Source organism: Oreochromis aureus, linkage group 14 (assembly GCF_013358895.1).
Source record: "Oreochromis aureus strain Israel breed Guangdong linkage group 14, ZZ_aureus, whole genome shotgun sequence".
Lineage (NCBI taxonomy): Eukaryota > Metazoa > Chordata > Actinopteri > Cichliformes > Cichlidae > Oreochromis > Oreochromis aureus.
In genome coordinates, this window is record NC_052955.1 from 19,973,760 (window position 1) to 19,988,175 (window position 14,416).

The window sequence follows — 14,416 nt, forward strand, 5'->3', positions numbered from 1 at the left end:
GCTTCTGTGAACCACTTTCCCCTTTAACATTGCAGAGTTTCTGTGACCCAAAGAGTCCCTGTTATCTAAAAGTATACAAAAAGAGATCAGAAAAGATAAGACAAGAATTTAAAAGATGTGACAGAGCTTTATTTATTTATTTATGTGTCATTCCTCCACTCATAAGCCCTAGAATATATCCTGCAGCTCTTTGGGCCTGACTAATACTTTTGATATCGCTGGATTAAAATACGCGTTTAACTTGTTTGATAATTAATGCATCTGTTCTTATTTACAACAGAGCCGTTTTGATTTTAACTACTTTTTCCCTTCAGTGCTATATCTGCTTCTCTTTCCGAGGTTTTTCACCTTGGAGCATTTGTAGTGAAAATCTACTTATGCAGTACAGATAAACAAACTGCAGCAACATCAAAACTTAAATCAGAAAGGCACTACATGAAATGCATCAAGCCTGGTCAGTCAATCTTTTACATGGCCTAAATGTGTAACAAAAATGTATGAAATCATGTGTTTGCCCTTCTGAACTCATCTAACCAAACCATCTGCAGGACCTGCCATTAAAAATAAAGAAGATGAGCGGACTGAGAGGAGGAACACACACGCTTATACATATACACTAATACAGCACAAACAAGCTCACTGGCTGACTCAAAGAACAAGGTCATTTGAAAACACACCCCTCCTTTGTTGGACATTTAGTCCCCTTGATAAGATATAATTTCTAGGATTTTCCATGTAACCCTGAGTCCCTAATCAGAGTTTTGTTTGAGCCCTGTGTGCCTCCTGGCCCAATAACAACCGCTGTTTTCTACAACACAACAACTGTAATGTAATTTTTCAGACAGGAGTAGCATAAATAAATTATCTCCAGTATCTGATGATGCTTTTGTGTTTGTGTTTTCCTATAATATTCAGGGGATCGGACGTTGTAGATAAGAGGTTCAGGTAAAAGCCCCTAAAAGCTCCACGCCACTTAAGCTCCATGGCAACCAATACAAGTACCAGTTATTACTCCATACCCCTCCAGCTCCCTCACATGTACCCTTCCTCACCAGCATCGTCGCTCCCAGCCTCTCTCTCCTCCTCGTAGCTTTCCCTTTTGCATGTGCATCGATTGTGTCCGAGCATGTGCGCGTGCACCTGCATGTGAGTCAGCTGCATCCTCAGCACCTGGGACATTACTTCCAGCCTCCGCACGGGAAGCTTCACTGACGCTGTGAGTTCAACAGCTGTGATGATGCTTTTAGTTATTTTCACTGTTTTAATGTTAAATGTTTCTGTTTTATTGGAAGATAATTTAAGAAACTATTTGACTGTGTGTTCATTTTTATGTTTCATACACGATTTTATGTTTTTCATGGTGATATTTTGCATCAGTGCTGTTCTGTTGTGACCAGTTTTTTTGTTTTTTTGCTGTAAAACTTGCTTTTTTTTGGTCTCCTTGTGTTATAACTATCATGATTTTATAAGCTCTGCACAAATACCCTGGTGGTTCCCAGGTTTGTCAGGACTCCAACGCAGAATATCTGTGGGTGTGTAAGAGAGGAGAGGGAGGCCAACATGGGTTCCAGCTCTTCCTCCTATGCCCCCAAAACTATTTACCTGGATGTGGATGGAAAGGTGCAGAAGGTGGGTCTAATTTTAAATATTTACATTATCAATATTACAGATACATTTTCCATTGGTTCAACTCAAACCTTTACCCCTTTTCAGTGACTCAGTTTTTTATTATTCTATCTATTTTAGGATAATAATTAGAACTTCACAATAGGTTTCATTGTAAAAACAGCCGTCGATAACTATTGCAGTTAAATGATTCCATTTATAATTCACCTCCTAAGCTTTCATATAGACAAATTCCCAGTGGATACACTTCAGCTGAGGAGGAGCTAAAATTAGAGAGTGGTGCTCATCAGTTTGCCTCACAGGTGTTAATGACAGACCCAAACACCTGTTTGTGAATCACTCACAAACCTTCATTAATGTTTGATGTTGTACACAGAACACAATATGGATTTACATCTATGTATTTAATTACATTAACATTTCAATAAGCAGGAATTGAGTTAATAATGGATGGCGATGTAGAAAAGAAAAAAAAGCACAGATTTTCTTCAGATTTTTTAATCATAACAACAGCAGCTGCCATGACAAATGCTTTCAGTACTGAACACACTGAGATTTGCTGATCTGGTGATGTAGAGTTCTTCAAGCAGCGAGAACTGGCGATGACATGTCTATTCAAAAGCCCCAAACGCACAGCCTGAGGCTGATTGTTTGTCTACTACATCTGCTCACTTGAGATTACATGGAGAGATGCACACACTTTTAACCACATCTCTAAACAGATTTTGTAAACTTGGTGCTTGCATTTTACGCTTAAGTTTCATGAACTGAGCAAATTTATTTATGCAATTTGAGATCAATAAAACCATAAACTTTAGCCACCTTTTTAATCAACTAATTAATTTCTTAATTGTTCCCTGGTGTTTTTGACTTGGCCTTATTTAACTATTAAAAATAGCTGACTCTTACCTTATGTCCCCAGGTGATGACACAGACACTCTAAAGCCTCAAGCTTCAACTGTTTGTGTGAATGTGTACCTGATACAAAAATGGCAGCACTTTTTTTTTTAATGTTTGCTTTTGAGAAGACTCATTTTACATGACTATAACTGACAACTAATTTATTTGATCAATATCTGAATATGAGAATAAGATGTGTATCTGAAAAAAGAAACCAAAGCAGGAGCTGTGTTTACATCACAGGTGGTGTTCAGCCGCCATTGCAGCCCATGTGACATCAAGGAACTTCTGTGTTCATCATCTAACATTCCCAGGTTTGTTGTTTAGTTTTACTAAAGTTACAGAGGTTAAATTCAAAAACAGCTTTATTGCTGAGCTTTCTCAGAACACACCTAAAGCTTGTAAGGAGGAAATAATCCACATTTAATTCAACACAGGGAGACTCAGACAGAATATACACACAGAGGATAACGAGGGAAGGCCACAGGCGGGAACACAGCTGACACTAATCATAGACTAATGAGACCAGGGACGCAAAACTGAACACACTACAAAGGAGGCAGGAGACTATCAAAATAAAACAGGAAATAACACACACTGAGACCTAGACTGAGATATGTGAACTTGACACAGGGACTGGCCCACTGAAAAGTTACCATGAAAGGATAAGGAAACCAGTTAGGAGACAGAGAGACCAGACAGACACTGGACAAAGGATAATAAAACACGGAGACTAAACAGACTACAGCAGGAGACGCTGATGACGAGACGGAGACGAGACCAGCAACAGACTGGACCTGAAAGGGAACTTAACGTAACAAAACAAGAGCCACGAATTAGAAATAACAAACTCAGATGCACCAGAGAAAACAAAACTCAAGACTAATGAAGAACTAGAATATTAAAATCTCTTAAATCCAAAAGAATAAATCACAAGAACACAATAAATGTAAAAACTGGGTCGAAGACCCAGGAACATGACTGTCAAAATATGTCACAATTATGCTTTTTAACAGCAAATAATACAAATATTAATACAATTAGTATATGTGTCTTACAAAAGGTTCAAGGTTAAACTTATTTCCACAACTGACACACAAAAAATAAATAAATAAAGATTAATTTTTAAAAGATTTTATACATATACAGGGCTTAACAAACTTATTAGAGCTTCACCCAATGTAAGAAGTGACCATTATCAAATTCATTTTTATATTTCTGTAATGTTTAAGCCATCAATATATGCCAGACTCTTTAATCTAAATTATATTCATAATGCAAACTTTGATTGTTGTCCATGAATTTTCAAATGTAATGTTTACAACAAAGCAGAAAAAAATCAGTCTAGAGTGTTGAATCAAATTCCGGTATAAAAACATGGAATAGGCTTGTTACTTGCCTAATAGATTGCATAATCTTGAGGTTTAAACAAGGTTTTGGCAAATTTTAAAATTGTGTTTCCTTGTTTTATAACAGGAGGATAATAAACAATTAAGTATGTGAATTATAAAAAGTTAAGGGCAGATGTTTTAACTCTCTCTTTCTTTTCCTCATCTTGCGACAGGAACACTGCCATTATGATGCTGAATCCCGAGGGTGCCTTGGTCTCCATCGATCCAACCATGCCTACCAACTCTCCAAAGTATTGTTAAAGCATTGTTAGACATTGGGATATAATTACTTTCGGGAAAGTAGCAGAGTAATCACAATCATTATCATCATCACATCTATTAACTAGCTGCAAAGAAGCTTTCAATAATAACTAGATAATAGTTGCTTCTCAAATTTGCATGAAGCAGTGTTTGTAAAACTGAAAAAGGTCTTAAAACTTTAAGGAAAAAAAAAATAATAATAATTGTACATCTGATTTCCTCACAGCTTTTTGTACAAAGTTGTTCCACTGTCTACTGCTCAGCTCGGAGGTAAAGTGTTACAACAGCTCAGTGTAATGTACACTGAAACATCACATGTTTTTCAAAGTGATCACTATAACAGAAAGTAATCAATACCCAAATCTGACAACATAATCGCTTATTGAGACTATGCTGATGTCTGCAGAGAAGGAGGACATGTTTCAGAACGTGCTGTCCCAAGTCGCTGACCAGTTCAGCAGGTAATGTCTTTATCTTTTCACACATACCTAACCAGTGTTGGTCAAGTCACTTGAAAAAAGTAATGAGTAATTACTAATTACTGATTACTGATTACTTCTCCAAGAAAGTAATCCTGTTACTTTACAGATTACTTATTTTATTGTGTTTATTTTTATTTTTTTTGTGTTTACACTCACTCTTTCAAATAGATGCAAGTAAAACACAGCAAAAAATAAATAAAATAAATGATTCAGCAGCACAAAGTCCTGTCGCTCTTACATCTATTTTCACCTGTTTAACAGTAGTGGGGCTGATGGAGGTTTGCCAGTCCCACAGGGGTCATGTCAGTGTGGGGATCCGGGGGTTTCTCTGTGAATTTCATATTCCCATGGCAGCGTGCTAGGAGCTTGCTCAGATTTGAAGTTTACGGAGTTAAACTCAAAGTAATGTCAGTACTTCCAAGCTTTAAACGCGGCATGGTCGTACTCTCTCCCACACTCCATATTATCCATTGCTGATCTACAGATGTCTGTTGCAGCCACAGACGTCGCACGCTTGTACATCATTGTCATGAGACACTCACAAACAATCATGGTTTAGTAACGCAGTGTGATTACGGGAAAGTAACAGTAATCTAATTACTTTTTTGCAATAGTAATCCCTTACTTTACTCATTACTTGAAAAAACTAATCAGATTACTGCCCATATGTGTACCTAACACACATATCTGACACCGCAGTATTTCACTGACAAATGTTCAGGCCTTAGAGGCAAGTTCAGTCAGTTAGTAAAAAGAAAAATACAGTTTAGTCAGGACCAATATAGTCATAACAATATTGTCAGTTCCAGTAATTATGCACACAAATCAGCAGCAAGATCCATGGTGCATAACAAAGCAGGCATCAGTGACAGCAGATATCACACTGATAGTCAGAAATTGCATGAAGAGGAAGAACTAGGGTGGAGGCTGGTTGCAAAGCAGATCGTAGATATGCAAACTGTAGGCACACTAAAGCAGCTTAAACAATGTGCTCTATATACCGATTTGCCGACAGGATACATATATAGGCTGTGTCGTCAGCTGATGTTGGCTGGTTTTCTTTATTTTTTTGTTCGATTGAACCACTTGAAATTCTCCATAAAATTCTCATATTGTCATTTGCCTTTTCCTCACAGAGCCTTTCGCATCAATGAGTTAAAGACTGAGGTCACCAACAGGATAGCCATGTTGGAAAAGAGGGTAGAGTGTGAGTGGTCTATTTAATACAAGTAGTAATACGTTCATGTTATAGTATTGCTGTATGTTGGCTATGAAATTAAAACGATAAAATGCTTTTATAAGGTGTTGTAAGTACTTAAAGGTAAAATTGCTAGTCAACATGAAGACATTATATCATGTATGATTCAAGTTTTTATGATGTAATTATTATTGTTCTGAAATAAATGTCATATAATGCTTTCAATAGGTGTTTGTGCTTTAACAGATAATTTTAGCATGTTCCTAGGTGGTTGCTAGGCAGCCTGATGAAATCATAATATCCGACATAGATAAGAACCTTAAGGAGCCTAAGATGTACTCATGTGCCAAGGTTGGTTGCTCAACTCCTGAGCGTGTAGGTACTTGACAGTCAAAGAAACAAGTAGACAATCAAGCAAAGATTTTGTGTATTAAAGGAAGATACAGCTGAGAGGATCTGAAAGGAAACATCATTTGGATTGACTATAACCTGCAATATTCCAGAGGAAACACATTCCTTAAGAAAATATTACTCTTCTTGTTCCAGTGGAGGGCTTGAAAGTAGTGGAGATTGAGAAGTGTAAAAATGAACTGAAGAAGCTTCGAGACGAAATGACTTCAAGAGGTGGTGGCAGGTGAAGACAAGTCTGATATAAAGCCTACAGTTTCAAAAGTAATATCAAAAGTTAGTAAAAGGCAATACGTCTCAAATTGTTTTCCTTCTTATCTTAGGGTAAACTGTCCATGTAAGTACAACTTCTCAGATGATGGGAAGAAAGTCACTCCAAGACGAGATGTCCCCAGTTACCCAAAGGTGTCTTACCTATGATAAATGTTTTCTTCGCTGTTAGACAAAGCACCCTTCTTAAGATATAATGGGTCTTTGATGATCTGATGGCTTTACTTGCTTGGCCGTTGCAGTACACGCTCTCTCAGGAGACTATTGAGGCGCTGAAGAAGCCAACGTTTGATGTATGGCACTGGGAACACAACGAGGTTTGTCAGTTTCCTTCAACCATTTCCACTGTGTCATCCAAATGATTGATGTTTGACTTCTTTTCTCTTTTTTATTGCTGTAGATGCTGAGCTGTTTGGAGTACATGTACCATGACTTGGGACTGGTGAAGGAATTCAATATGAACCCCATCACCCTGAAACGCTGGCTGGTAATAAAGGACAACAGGGGTATACTGGGTTATACTGAATAACACAGAGAGTTCAAACACAGATTGAAAAAAGAATCTTTAAAGGGCACAACATATAAAATGCTTTTATTTCAAGACTCTGCAGTGAGCACAATGAATGAATAATTTTCTGCCTTTCAGCTGGCAGTTCAGGAGAACTACCGTAACAACCCTTTCCACAACTTTCGTCACTGCTTCTGTGTTAGTCAGATGATGTATGGCATGATTCATCTCTGCAATCTGCAGGTATAGTGTAGTTTGGGAGTGTGGATGTGTATATGCACTCATGCATTTCAAGTGTATAATTTGACTGACTTTTCCAGCATTTATGCCATTTTTGCAAAATAAAGATCCTTTTTATGATAATGATCATTTACATTTCGTAACAAACCCTTTCATTTACACTGCTGACCAGGAGAAGCTGACGCTCACAGATATGGGCATTTTAATGACAGCTGCAGTGTGTCACGACCTGGACCACCCGGGCTACAACAACACGTAAGATTCGCTATTCTCTCTGTAGGGGGTGTTGACTGATAGAGCTGCACATACCTGTTGACCCCCGGTATATTTTGACATCATCTGCAAAACACTTGTTGATGAACTGTGAAACTAGTTCTGCATGGAGAGAACTCGGGTATGTAAACATGGCAATTCATTTTTATCGTATTTGTTTTGGGCTGTGGATTTCAGGCAGGCGAGAATATCTCTTATCAGAGAAACTTCATGAGAATATCCTATCCATCCATCTTGAGTCCATCCATTCAACAATGTCTTCCATCTATCAGGTACCAAATCAATGCTCGCACAGAGCTGGCAGTGCGCTACAACGACATCTCTCCGCTGGAGAACCATCACTGTGCCGTGGCTTTCCAGATCCTCTCTCTTCCCGAGTGCAATATCTTTGCAAATGTAGATCCCGAAGCTTTCAAACAGATCCGAAAGGTTAGACGTGCATTCAAAACTATTACTAGTACAAATATATATTTATGACAAGCATGCCATTTCATTTCAATTCCTACAAACTTGCCACATATTTTCATGTTTCATGTATAAGCAGATGTCAAGTTTACTTTGACTTTGCTCTTATGCTTCCAGGCAATTATCGCCCTCATTCTGGCCACTGATATGGCCAGACACGGAGAGATACTAGAGTCTTTTAAGCAAAAAGTGGACAACTTTGACTTCACCAGTGAAGAGCATGTGACATGTGTACGTAGCCTGTGCATCATGGAGGTCATGTTGCAACTCTACCTGACATAGGCTGTTTCTTTTACTGTGCTTAACAGATGTGACCTCAGAACAAACAGACTCATCGATTGTGCTGTAATTTGCAGAAGTGAAACGGATTGTATTAGTGTAATTGGGAAATTGGTTACAGAAATACAGGGAATGCTGTAAGACAAAAGTTTGCTTTTTACTGTGGTCACGAAGAGGCATCTTTATTCACAGTTTGTGTGTGTTGTGCATGTGTTTCTACAAGTGTATGTTTGTTTTTTCAGCTGAAGATGGTTCTGATCAAGTGCTGTGATATTTCCAACGAGGTGAGGCCAACTGAGGTTGCTGAGCCGTGGGTGGACTGTCTACTTGAGGAGTACTTTATGCAGGTGACGCCAACCAAAGCACTGATGTTCATCAGTAAATCTGTGATCTAATAATGCCAAATTAAACTAAAGACTGAATACACTGAACTTAATAACAATACTTTCACTAATTTGTTTTCCAGAGTGACAGGGAGAAATCTGAGGGTCTCCCCGTCGCTCCCTTCATGGACAGGGATAAAGTTACCAAACCCACAGCTCAAATTGGATTCATCAAGTTTGTCCTTATCCCAATGTTTGAGACTGTCATGAAGGTATAACTCTGTCTTTCCAGCTATGTGCAGATGTGCAAAAGTACTGTGCAAAAGTATGATGAGGTTTCAGTGAACAGTAGATCGATCAACTGAGGGACCACACATATCTCTTAGGTCTTGGCATTCAGATACTGTTCAGCTACTGTAGTTTGTTAGGCCTGTCTCTTCTTTTGTCCTCCACTTGTCCAGTTTTTCTATTGCTCAAGATCACTTACAAAAATCACAAGAAAATTTGGCACCTAGGAAGCAAATTATAACGAAATAACAGCTGGCTCTTTGGCATAGTACTGTAAACAGATTATGTTAAATTTATACTGTGATATTTTCTACTAGCTTTTCCCTCAGATTGAAGAATTAATGGTTCAGCCTTTGAGAGACTCTCGTGACCACTATGAGGAACTGAAGCAGATTGATGATGCTATGACAGAGGTAAAACCTATTCTAGCTCTTTCTCTGACCTGACATTAACGTAGCAGCTAGCTAATGTGGCTATTTTGTGTGTTTATCACGATAGTGAATGAAATCAACAGTTTATAACACAATGAAAGTTGTGGTTTGGGAAAGTGATCTAATTTAGATCTAGTTTAAAGTTAGATAGGTAGTTAAATTTCGTTCTTTTCAGTACATTTATTACAGCTAGCATACAGAAACACTAGCAGCCAGAAACAGCTAGCTTGCCTCTGTTAGCTGGTTACACCTGCCTACCTGAAAGCTCACCTTATACTTTAGAAAACCTTATATGGTTTATTTTTGAAACCATACAAAACAATGCCATCCTACTCTCAGTGGCCACTTTATTAGGTATACTCTGGTATTACCAGGTTGAGCCTCCTTTTGCCTACAGAACTGCCTTATATTCAACAAGGTACTGGAAACACTTCTTATGACATCGTATGACATTTCTTTTTTCATGTGCATATTCATGACACACTTCTCAAATACTCAGGCTGTTCTGACACCAACAACAGTGACACACCTTTGTTACTTATTGTGATGCTTGGTTTAAACTTCAGAATGTCATTTTCACCGCATCTACATGCCTAAATGCATTGTGTTACAGCCCTCTGATTGGCAGATTAGATATTTGTGTTAATGAGCAGTTGAACAGGTGTACCCACCAAAGTAGCCAGTGAGTGTATTTCTTCACTTCAGCCCTTACAGGCAAGTCAAATCAAATCATTTTTGTACATGCTGCAACAGTATTTAGCCTTTCCATCAGTATCTACACGTAGACTGTTGAGGAAATCAACAGAGAAGTTGCCGAGTCTTCCTAAATAATGCTTTATTCTTGCGGTTTCGATCATAATGTTAGAATTGTATTGTTATCATTTTTTTTATAAGCAAAACTTCATATTGTGAATGCAGCGTGATGCAGCGTGCAAGACTGGGAATAATACCAGTTCAGCATGTACTTGTCAAGCAATTAAAATTAACTAATGTTGCCATAACAAATTAGAGCTGGGTAAATTGGTAGGAATATCAAAATATGAGATATTCCTCTCGCAGGAAGAAAAATGAAAACTGGTAAACAAATTCATGTTGACGTCCACAGTGCCATTTAAGCTTTCCATGGGAACTACCGATCACTGCCAGTTATCAGTTATGCAATGTGTTTCACACGGGTGTTGCCTCAATTACACACACACACGCACGCACACACACACACACACACACACACACAAATGCCTGCAGTAAGCCTACATTCATACACACACTAAAGAACTAAATGCTAACATAAAGGTGTGTCTTTTGTTCAATGAGGCACAGAAGAAAAAAACTGAAAATATGTCATTAGGCGGGAGGAAGAAGTAAGCTCTGCAGTGAGTGAGTACAGTGATATGTGTGTGAGTAAAACAGCCGAGTCCTTGATTGTGCTTTAGTTCAGTGTTAGTTTCATGAGTGCTCTCTGTCTCTGCCTCTCTCCACAACTTGTCTCTAAACTGAACTGTATCTGTAAAAGGTGACCTTTAGAAATGTGCAACATTTTCATCACTTTGGATTCAGCAAGCACTTGATGTCAATGTACACTTAAATTAATTTATATTTAATTATGTATGGAAAAAGTGTGAAGCTCTTGGCTGAACAATATTAGAACAGATTACAAATTTCAAAGAAAACTGAGCAGGAAGGAAAAAATTGCAAAATTAATAAAATAGTCCATTTAAATTTACGGCTTGCAGATAAATATATTTTTTCCATGGCTCAGATGATGAAAACAAACTGTTGAAATTGTTGCTCGTCTATTTGTTTCTTTCACAGTGACAACAAACAACAGTTTCTGCTCATGAGCTAAAACTTTAAACTTCTTTTTCTTCATCTCACATTGAGGTTTTTCACAGAAAAAGAACAAAGACTCTGAGTAAGTTTTGACTTTCCACAAAAGGAAGTCAATTTCTCACTCAAAGCTCTAAGACAACTTCTATCCGACTGACTTTTTCTGTGGTGGGTGATTGCATCCAGAATGAGTTTCTAACGAGTTCTTGTTAAAATCTAGTTTTTAGTTTCCGTTTTGGCCCTTTAGGTCCAGCTGCCTCTCTCTACCTAATTACAACCATTATTTCATTCCAGGGATCATCTTTTATGATCACATTCAGGACAGACTTAAAAAAGTGTGAGTGAGGCTCCAGTGAAGACATCCAGCACTACGTTCCGAAGATGGCAGATGGCAAAGAAAAAAGGGACACTGCTTCGTTACACTCTGGACTAAAATAGGCATCAAGGTGGCATATCTTGAACTTTGACTTCTGCACTGGAGGTTAAAGAGCGGGACCTGCTGATGTTTTTGTATATTTATGGACTTTATGTTGCTGGCCCTAGTCATTTTCGTAGTCTGATCATTTTGAACAATTTCTCCAAAGGCAAGCTTAAAGCATTATTTTAAGATTCATTTTGAAGTATTTTACCAATAATTTTTTTCACCAGAATAAAAATGTTTGTTTTTTTTTCCCTAAATTCTGGAGTAGGAAAAAAAAAGCACCAAAGTGAGATTTTCTGTGTTTTCCTAACAATTTTAATGAAATAAATTCATATAGGGGCATGGAGTGTCCAGTGTTTTTCCCTAATTGTTTACATATATAGCACCAAATCACAACAACAACAGCAATGCGCTTTTGCATTGTAAGTTAAAAGTCCTTCAATAATACAGAGAAAATCCAAACAATCAGATGACCTCCTAACAGCAAATATTTGATGATAGTGGGAAGGAAAAACTCAAACTCCCTTTTAACAGGAAGAAACCTGATCCAGGAAGAATCAGGATCAGGGAGGGGCGGCCATCTGCTGTGATCAGTGTGGGAAGGAAGACAGGATAAGACACACTGTGGAAGAGAGCAAGAGATTAATAATAACTAATGATTAATTACAGAGTAAATGTATAAACACAAAGTGAGTGAAAAAAAAACAGTGCATCATGGGAAACCTCCAGCAACCTAACTGTAACTAAGAGAGGATTCAGGGTCACCTGATCCAGCTCTAACTATATGCTTTATCAAAATAGACATTTTAAGACTAATCTTGAAAGTAGTTAACGTGGTGTTTCAGGTGTCTGCTTCTCAAATCCAAACGGGAAGCTGGTTCCACAGAAATCCATGAGTTGGATTTTGGTATGCAATATGTGAAAATATCTGCTATAATACGGTTTTTATGATTTGAAAGGGCAGATAAATGAAGATGGAATTTTATTTATTTATTTATTTGTAACATTACTGCAAATTAAATACACTTCATGCACAAGGACAGTAACATACTGAATTAAGTTCATATTTCAGTAACTATGGTCAAGAATGCAAATCCAAACTTTCTCACAAAGTCAGCTAATAAATAACATGACATGATAACATTTTTCCTAACTTCTAAGCCTGCTAAGTTTTTAAATATTCTCACATTAAAGAAGTTATACATAGTTATAAATCAAAGGCTTCTGCGACACCTATCCCTGAATTATTCCTGTTGTTTCATGAAGCTCTGTGCAGATGTTCAACTTGTCCTCTCTGCCCATCATCCAGATTGAGTGATATTTTATTGCCACATTTTAGACTCGAGGACTAAAATACAGTCGATGTGTGTTGAAATATGACTAATTTTGGAGTTGTGTACGACCCAAAGGTGCCAATTACCTCAGCCCAATTCACGCCCTCTCTCTCCACAGTTTCCCTTCGAGCCATATCAAATCGTGGTGGTTTTGCTCTACCTGCTCTTTTTTTTTTTTAACTTTTTTTAGGGTACTATGTTGCCAGTCACTCGATTTTATGCCTCACCTGCAGGCTTTATTTGACACATACTGAATACCACCTACATAGCTTTGATGAAATCACATAAATAAAACAGAGAAACTCGCAGCATCACTCACCAAAGAAATTATTTATACCGCGTGTTTTTTTAGGTTTGTTTGTGCTGTTTATAAGAAATGTCAGGCTACCAGTGTATACCTGAACTTAATTAATGTCCATTCAGCAATTTATTGACAACTAATTGGCGAGTGCTTTTTGGATTAATCTAATCTTTTGCGTGCAGTCCAAAGGAGCTGATGATCTCAAACAGTAGAACAGATGTAAGTGTTACTGCTGGCATGAGAGAAAGCAGGTAAATGATTTGGGGATGTGTCTTATTTGAATGAGTGTAATTGCCCCTCTACATTCTCCATGTAGCGTGACAGATTGTATTGACTCAGGCTGTCTTATCATGAAAGGATTGTGCACTGCACTCTCCTGCATTGCCTCTGATTGAACCACAGCGAGCAATAAATAAAAGGAGTGCCTGTCTGACACGTTCAGACAGTGTGCAATACTTTTTCTATTATTATTGTTAGTTTCTCAGTCTCTTCCTTTCTTATAACAACTGAATGCAAAAGTTTTGCTAAAATCTATATTTTTCCCATAAGTGACTGACGACATAGTTGAACCTGAACCAAATCTACTGAGCTTGTCATTCAGTACACTATTAGATGTTTCCATGACTTCAGTGCTAATTAGAGTAACTGATATCTAAAAGCCTTTATACATTTTCTGTGCCTGGAGGCTGGGCGTTACATCGTGTTAAAGTCTCACAGCACTTGAATGGGCCTTTTTGTTGATGTGAAAGTAAATACTGTGTCTATTTCTAAAACACCTCGAACGAAATTAAATGAGCAAATGTTTAACTAATCTTTGACTGCGCTTGCACAATATTGTTTCCTTTAGTCCAGCCTTTCCTGCAATATTGATTCTTCTTTTCTTCTTCTTCAGATTTTTCTTCAGGTCCTCATCTTTTCCTCAGATTCTTCTTTTTCAGCTGTTTCTTCTGATTCTGCTTCTTCATTTCTCCTTTTCCAGATTCTTTTTCTTTTTCTTTGCAATTCTTGTTCCTTGTTGCATCTTTTTTGGATTCTTCTTTGGTCTTCTTCCTCATCTTCAGGAATTTCTTCTGTTTTAGATCTTCTTCCACAGAACCTTCTTCTTCTTCACCTTCAGATTTTCTCTTCAGTCTTTGTAAGATTTTTCTTTTTTGGATATTTTGAAGATTCTTCATCTTCTTCCATCTCAG

At 37.7% G+C, this 14,416-nt stretch overlaps 1 protein-coding gene across 1 annotated transcript; it reads left to right on the plus strand.

Annotated features, from left to right (window-relative positions):
* The first annotated feature begins 1,156 nt into the window (after positions 1–1,156).
* pde9al (phosphodiesterase 9A like) lies at positions 1,157–11,923 on the plus strand. The gene is made up of 19 exons (XM_031749896.2): positions 1,157–1,216; positions 1,500–1,629; positions 2,770–2,840; positions 4,091–4,168; positions 4,405–4,448; positions 4,585–4,639; positions 5,797–5,867; positions 6,405–6,492; positions 6,590–6,671; positions 6,779–6,853; positions 6,937–7,023; positions 7,183–7,287; positions 7,457–7,539; positions 7,830–7,986; positions 8,140–8,253; positions 8,544–8,648; positions 8,768–8,896; positions 9,230–9,325; positions 11,465–11,923. Exons 2-19 carry the CDS (start codon positions 1,561–1,563, stop codon positions 11,513–11,515), a joined length of 1,560 nt encoding a protein of 519 aa, XP_031605756.1. The 5' UTR covers positions 1,157–1,216; positions 1,500–1,560; the 3' UTR covers positions 11,516–11,923.
* The last annotated feature ends 2,493 nt before the right edge of the window (positions 11,924–14,416 follow it).